Source organism: Notamacropus eugenii, chromosome 3 (assembly GCF_028372415.1).
Source record: "Notamacropus eugenii isolate mMacEug1 chromosome 3, mMacEug1.pri_v2, whole genome shotgun sequence".
NCBI classification, from domain to species: Eukaryota; Metazoa; Chordata; class Mammalia; order Diprotodontia; family Macropodidae; genus Notamacropus; species Notamacropus eugenii.
Window position 1 is genome coordinate 228,029,789 of NC_092874.1, and position 6,647 is coordinate 228,036,435.

Below are 6,647 nucleotides of genomic sequence, written 5' to 3' on the forward strand. Positions count from 1 at the left end.
TGAATAGTTGTGATTATTCCGTTTGAGGTAAATATTTCTTTATAAAACCTAACAGCTCTTAGTGGCTAAATGGTACTGAGGCACAGTGGGGAACACCAAATTCCAAATGTTTGGAGCCATTTGCAAAGAGTCTGCGTATCCCTAAGCCTCTTAAATGTATTGAAGAACTCTGGGCTAGAGAGGTCAAATATGACATACTTGACCTTTTGGCAGTGAGGGTCAGGGTAGTCTGTGTTATATCAAAATGCCTTTAATTCCTCAGACTCCACCTGTAGTTTCAGGACTTTCTCAAAACCATCCCCTGTATTCTTGTTTCTCTCTCTCTTTCTCTCTCCCCCCCTTCAATTTTGGAATAGATTGAAGTATGAATGTTGAGTACCTTCTTTTTGTTTACATGTAGCATGTGGAAACACGTAACTGTCTTTTTATTAGTTTCTGCCTGTGTCTATTATATGCCTGCATTTGTGTGGGTGTGAAGGAGCTGGGTAACTGAGGTTTCCGATTTGAATTGATTGGGACAGGACAGATATTTCTAAAGAAATTTCCCTCCCTGAATTGCAGGAATGCCCACTTAACCCTCTGTCCAGTGTCCTCTCTTTGCAGTAGTTCCTTGAGTAAAGACACACAGCAGTTTTGATGCTCCAGTTTAATAGTTTAGATTCATGAATCTATACTTTTTTGGTGATTTCCTTTAAGGAATTCTTTTAAGGAATGATTCCTACAGGTTTGCGTCTTCAAAACTTAAAAGGAAAGGGAAAGCTTTTGATTAGGTCATCCACTTTTTTGCTGACTTTATCTAGAAAGCAAGATAAATGAAATGAGATTACAGCCTTGAGGTGAAGCTGAGGAATTTAGGGCCACCCTGGGAATCCCAGACTTTCCCTTTCACTGGGCCCATCCATCCTCCTGTAACACACTGAGCCCAGGGATGGGGGTAGAGGCCTACAGCTGTTGCCAGAATGATGCAGACTGGACATACTAAGGGGCAAGGGAGATGTCCTCTTGCTCTGCAGGTTAAACTGCAGAAAGGGAGTAGATTTCAAGAATCATTTTAGAATTGGAAAGGATCTATTCTCCTTGCAGTTCCTCACTCATGTTCCTTCATTTCTTACCTCTCTGCATCTGCCCTGGCCTCCCTACATGCCTAGAAAGCTCTGCCCTCTTTCCTGCTTTCCTTCTGGACTCAGTTCAGATCCTAGCTATGCATGAAGCCTTATGTGCTATCCCCAGTTCCATATCTCTTCCAGATTACTTTCACATCATCTCTCTCTGTCTTGTATTTACCTAGATAGTTATATGTTTTCTCCATTCAAATATATGCTCCTTAATGGCAGGGACTGTGACGTTATTGATTGTTTTTGTTTTCCATCATATCTCCAGTGCTTAGCCCAGTGCCTGGGCACACGAGACCTGCTTAATCAATGTTTGTTGATTGATTGACTGACCGTGGGGATGTCTGAAAGCTAATGTTATGCAGAGACCAACAAAGAAAAGGCTTAGCTATCCTCACCCTCGAAAATAGGTTCATTCCTTTTGCTTAGGTTTGGAGAATGGATTATTCATATTAGGGGATGAAGATGAGGGTTACAGGCCTTGGAAGGGAATCATTTAGGGGTTCATTCTGGGGCCTACCTTGGCATATACTCACCCCTAATATGTTGACCTTTCGTTATGAGTCTTCCAATCAATCCTGGACCTGAGAATTAGTTGGTACTCTGTTAGTAGAGTTGTCCATTCATGGATGACAGAAGTTCCCAAACCTTTCTCCTCAACGCCCCTCCTCCATGAGAACCTACTCAAGCATGACGTCTTTAAGGTGAGCAAAGCCCTCTTTCAGAGTGATCACTGCAGATCCCCCAATCTATTTTGTAACATGAGGAAACTGAGGCTCAGAGAAATTAAACAATTTCCCCAACATCACTCACCTAGTAATTGTGGGATTTAAAAACATACTTCCTGACTCTAAATGGAGTCATCGGGCTTCCTCTTTCTCCCAACACATGCCCCAAACATAAGCCCACAAACTATCAGTAATATCTGAGAGTATTGCTGCCCTACTCCACCCTAGAGTACATGCATGACTGTGTGTATGTAGGGTCATACACAGAGGCAAATGAACAAGAGACACCAGTTCAGGATAGAGCTAGATACTCACGTTTAGTGGTTGATTTTGTTGACTGCTGGGTAGCTGCAGTTGTCTTTGGAGAGACAGTGGTGGTCTGTGAAGCCGTTGTGTGTGAGGCTGTTGTCTCTGGAGAGGCTGTTGTGTCTGCAGCAGTTGTCTCTGGAGAGGCTGTTGTGTCTGCAGCAGTTGTCTCTGGAGAGGCTGTTGTGTCTGCAGCAGTTGTCTCTGGAGAGGCTGTTGTGTCTGCAGCAGTTGTCTCTGGAGAGGCTGTTGTGTCTGCAGCAGTTGTCTCTGGAGAGGCTGTTGTGTCTGCAGCAGTTGTCTCTGGAGAGGCTGTTGTGTCTGCCGCAGTTGTCTCTGGAGAGGCTGTTGTGTCTGCCGCAGTTGTCTCTGGAGAGGCTGTTGTGTCTGCCGCAGTTGTCTCTGGAGAGGCTGTTGTGTCTGCCGCAGTTGTCTCTGGAGAGGCTGTTGTGTCTGCCGCAGTTGTCTCTGGAGAGGCTGTTGTGTCTGCAGCAGTTGTCTCTGGAGAGGCTGTTGTCTCTGGGCCTGATGTAATAGAATCTTGTCCAGCTGCAAAGTCAGTTTTTAAGATACTTAAATTCTCCCCACCTTGAGGTGAGGACTGAAAGGCATCTGGGCAGTAGCCAGGCTGTAAAAGGTAATAAAGAGGCTCTCCCTGGGGCCTGAGTTTTGGGGGCCTTCTCCAGGAGGAGAGGAACTGCTTGGACAGAGCAGCAGCCTGTTCTTTTAGGGAAAGAATTATCTTCTTTGTAGGAACAGGGAGTACAGGCACACCTCTGCAATACTTCTGGTTTAGTTTCAGACCACCAAAATAAAGTGAGTATTGCAATAAAATGAGTCACATGACTTTTTTATTTCCTAGTGCATATAAAAATTATGTTTACACTATGATACATTTATGTGTATATATGCCTTAATTAAATTTTTTGTTTTTTAGTCATTTTTCACTTGTATCTGACTTTGTGAGTCCATTTGGGGTTTTCTTGGCAAAGATACTGGAGTGGTTTGCCATTTTCTTTTCTAGCCCATTTTACAGTTGACAAAACCAAGGCAAATGAAAAAATCATGCCTAGGCTCTCACAGCTAGCAAGTGTCTGAGGTTTTCCTGACTCCAACCCTGGCACTCTATCCATGGCACCAGCTAGCTGCCCCACTACAAAAATACTTTATTGCTAAAAAATGCTAAGCATCATGTGAACCTTCAGTAAGTTATAATCTTTTTTGCTGCTGAAGGGGCTTGTCTCCTTGTTGATGGCTGCTGACCTAATCAGTATAGTGGTTGCTGAAAGTTGGGGTGGCTGTGGCAAATTTACAAAATAAGGTAACAATGAAGTTTGCCACGTTGATTGAATTTTCCTTTCACATAAAGACTTAGAGGCCATTATAGAGTTATTAACTGGCCTTTCGTTGGAAAGATGCTGTAGTGTTTTGCCATTTACTTCTCTGACTCATTTACAAATAAGGAAATTGAGGCAAATGGGGTTAAATGACTTGTCCAGGATCATACAACTAGTAAGTGCTGGAGGTCACATTTGTACTTAGATCTTCCTGACTCCAGACCTAACTCTCTATCCCCTGTGCCACCACTGTCCTTGAGGACTTTAAGACAGCTCTTTGAGACTAATTTTCAGAAAAGGTGCTAACAACCTTCATTTGTAGAGGATATTTCCACACCCACGGGGTTTCCTTTTAAGCAATACCTTTTCATGGCAGTATTAAGATATCTACAAATGGTCCTCACTACCATTCATTGCAGAATTTGGATTTCTCCTGCTAGCTTTGAGGATGGATGAGAAACTGAGCTCCAGAACATATGTCATCTTATGCTTTGTATTGTCTTAGAAGCCATCAGATTGTCGGAGAATAAAAAAGCATGATAATAGAAATATTTTATTTCTTGCTTATTATCTATCTCAATCATGTCTATTCTACGGGATAGAGACCCCTGTCTCTGCATCTGTGACTCTTCATGCAGGGAACTCCTTGTTGCAGCATCTCTCTCTCTCTCTTTCTCCCTGTCCTGTCTTGTCTCTCTGCCTCTTTTCTCTTTCTCTGTGTCTCTTTTCTCTCTCTCTGACTCTCTCTTCTTCGCTTTCTTTCTCTATTTCCCTCTCTCTTTCTCTCTTTTTTCTTTCTCTCTTTTTCTCCATCTTCCTACCTCTACCTCTTTCTTTATTTCTCTCCCTCTTTCTTTCTCTCCTCTATTCATTCTTCTCTCTTTCTCTTTTCCCTTCCTCTCTCTTTCATTGTCTGTCTCTTTCTCTCTCTTTTTCTCAATGTAGGTCAAGCCTTTCCTGGGAACAGGAGAAAGAGACAACATATATTCTTAGAGCATTGCCCAAAGCATTGAGAGATTAAGTGATTTGCCTGGGGTTATTTGCCCTGGTCTTTTTAACCTTCCTCTCAGTCATCTAGACCCAACAGAGCTCTGCCAGGCTTAGAGAACTCTTATGAAGTGGGAAGATCCCTTTCCCCCTACTTGTTGGGCTCATTCCACATCTCTATCCACTTACATCTCTCCTCTTGATATCCTTCCTTCCAAATACATCTTTCTTTCAAGGCTTTGCTTGGCATCTCTTTCACAAGGACAGCTAGCTTATCAAACTCTTTATTCTAATATGCTTATGGGACTTGATGTAGGAATATCCCACCAAGGGCCTTCAGGAGACAAGGAATAATTATGTTTGGGTTTTTTGATTCTAGGATTGTGTCAATATATAAATTCATAAAATGTGGCAAGGAGGAGGTTGGTATAAAATCTCTCTGACATCATTTGAAACATGTGTATATATACATGTATTTCAGCATAGAATATTGCCAATTATAATTAGATTTCAATAAGTTAGATGCATATAATTTAATATCCATATTTTGCTATGAAATGGAATGTAGCCATTAAAATAAAACGAATTCTAAGGCTTTTCTGTAAATGATTCTTTTCTTTTAACAGGCTGTTGACTCCTAACCTAACAGGTTAATTAAAGACCCCAATTTGAAAGGTTGCTAGGGGCAACCATGAATAGAGTGACAGTTTTGGAGTCAGAAAGATTCATCTTCTGTAGTTCCAGTCTGGCCTCAGACACTTACTAACTGTTGACTCTGGGCAAGTCACTTGTTTGTCTATTTCCTTATCTATAAAATAAGCTGGAAAAAGAAATGGCAAATCACTTCAGTATCTATGCCAATAAATCCCCTACTGGGGTCACGAGGAGACAAAAATTTCTGACAAATGACTGAATAACATTTCAATCTCACTTTCTGTGAATCAGTGATTGGTCTTAGGGAAGGTTAACATGACCTCCAGATGGCTAACTGTCCTATTTCATAGTGGAAGTGGGCAAAACAGGACTTATATCCTGCTTGGAGTCCTAGACATTTACTGAGGGATAGACTGGGGAACACGGTCATACTCACCAGCTCCCATGAGAACTACAGCCAGAGTAGTCATGAGGAGAAGAATTGGGAACTTCATTTTGCTGAGGAAATATGAAGAGGTTTCTTCAGGATAAGGGGGAAATGTTGATGGAGCCGCCTGTCTGCCAGGGAGGTTATAAAGATTTCAAAGGCCAATGGAAATTGAGACAGGTGTGTACCCTCCTTCCTCTATAAGCTCCCTAATTCCCTCCCCTTCCATCTGCCTAAAGCCATTTGCCAAGTCAACAAGGATTGGTTAGGAGGAGATGCCTAATTTCTTGGCAAGGAGATCATGGCCAACATTGGTAGCAATTGTTATCCTTTTTATGAGGTTTCCAGTTATGGCTTTGTTCAAAACTTGCATCTGGGGTGAGTGCCTACCTGAGTAACTAGGTCTAAGGGCACTGGATGAGAGAGACCTCCTACTCATTTAGCATTTTCCCTGGCCTCCAGAAACATTCTGGTTATTGTTCAAAAAGTGGGCTTTGGGATCCTGAGAAACAAATTCACCTAATAGATTTATTTTAGTTTAAAAGGAATAACAACTTGTACATAATGTATTCTAACTTTCATATGTAATCATCTTTTTAATTATACTATGATATGAAAATTTATTCCTCAGATTAAAAATAAAATAAAAACATTAGAAATAAAAATTAAATTGAATTAATTTAATTGTTAAAAAAAGTCTTACAAGGCAAAAAGGATCATGTCTGGTTTTAGGGTGTTCAGCAGTTCCACAGTCCTGTCCTGCTAAGAGAAGACATAAATATTCCCTTGAACTCTGTTCCTTGAGCACAAGAGAGGTTGGGCATTATTTGAGGGAGATTCCTATTTTGGGAATTCCCTCTTTTTTACCCTATACACCAATTGAACTTGACTTCATTCACCATTTATTTTAAGTAGTTCATGAAGTTCATTATTGAATGTCAGTTTTAACCTGGGGAGCTGAAAAGACATCTTGGGAAGGAGTCTTCTACTTGTACAGGGCGGTAGTGTCAGAGATGTTGAGAACACACAGATCACTTTAGATGTGCTATGGTTCTGGGGTTATACCTTTTCTTCTATTAAGTCCAATCAGTCAGCC

At 41.4% G+C, this 6,647-nt stretch overlaps 1 protein-coding gene across 1 annotated transcript; it reads right to left on the reverse strand.

Annotated features, from left to right (window-relative positions):
* Positions 1–715: 715 nt before the first annotated feature.
* LOC140531974 (uncharacterized) lies at positions 716–5,594 on the reverse strand. The gene is made up of 4 exons (XM_072650574.1): positions 5,561–5,594; positions 2,156–2,869; positions 1,649–1,696; positions 716–796 (listed from the first exon to the last, which is right to left on the reverse strand). Exons 1-4 carry the CDS (start codon positions 5,592–5,594, stop codon positions 735–737), a joined length of 858 nt encoding a protein of 285 aa, XP_072506675.1. The 3' UTR covers positions 716–734.
* Between the last annotated feature and the right edge of the window lie 1,053 nt (positions 5,595–6,647).

Excerpts from the sequence above, each read along its gene's own strand:
- LOC140531974 (XM_072650574.1), bottom strand. The coding sequence starts at position 5,594 with ATGACTACTCTGGCTGTAGTTCTCATGGGAGCTG. Across the intron at positions 2,870-5,560 it reads TGTAGTTCTCATGGGAGCTG|AACAGGCTGCTGCTCTGTCC; the intron begins GTGAGTATGACC and ends TTTCCCTAAAAG. Across the intron at positions 797-1,648 it reads GAAAGGTCAACATATTAGGG|ATAAAGTCAGCAAAAAAGTG; the intron begins GTGAGTATATGC and ends CTTGCTTTCTAG.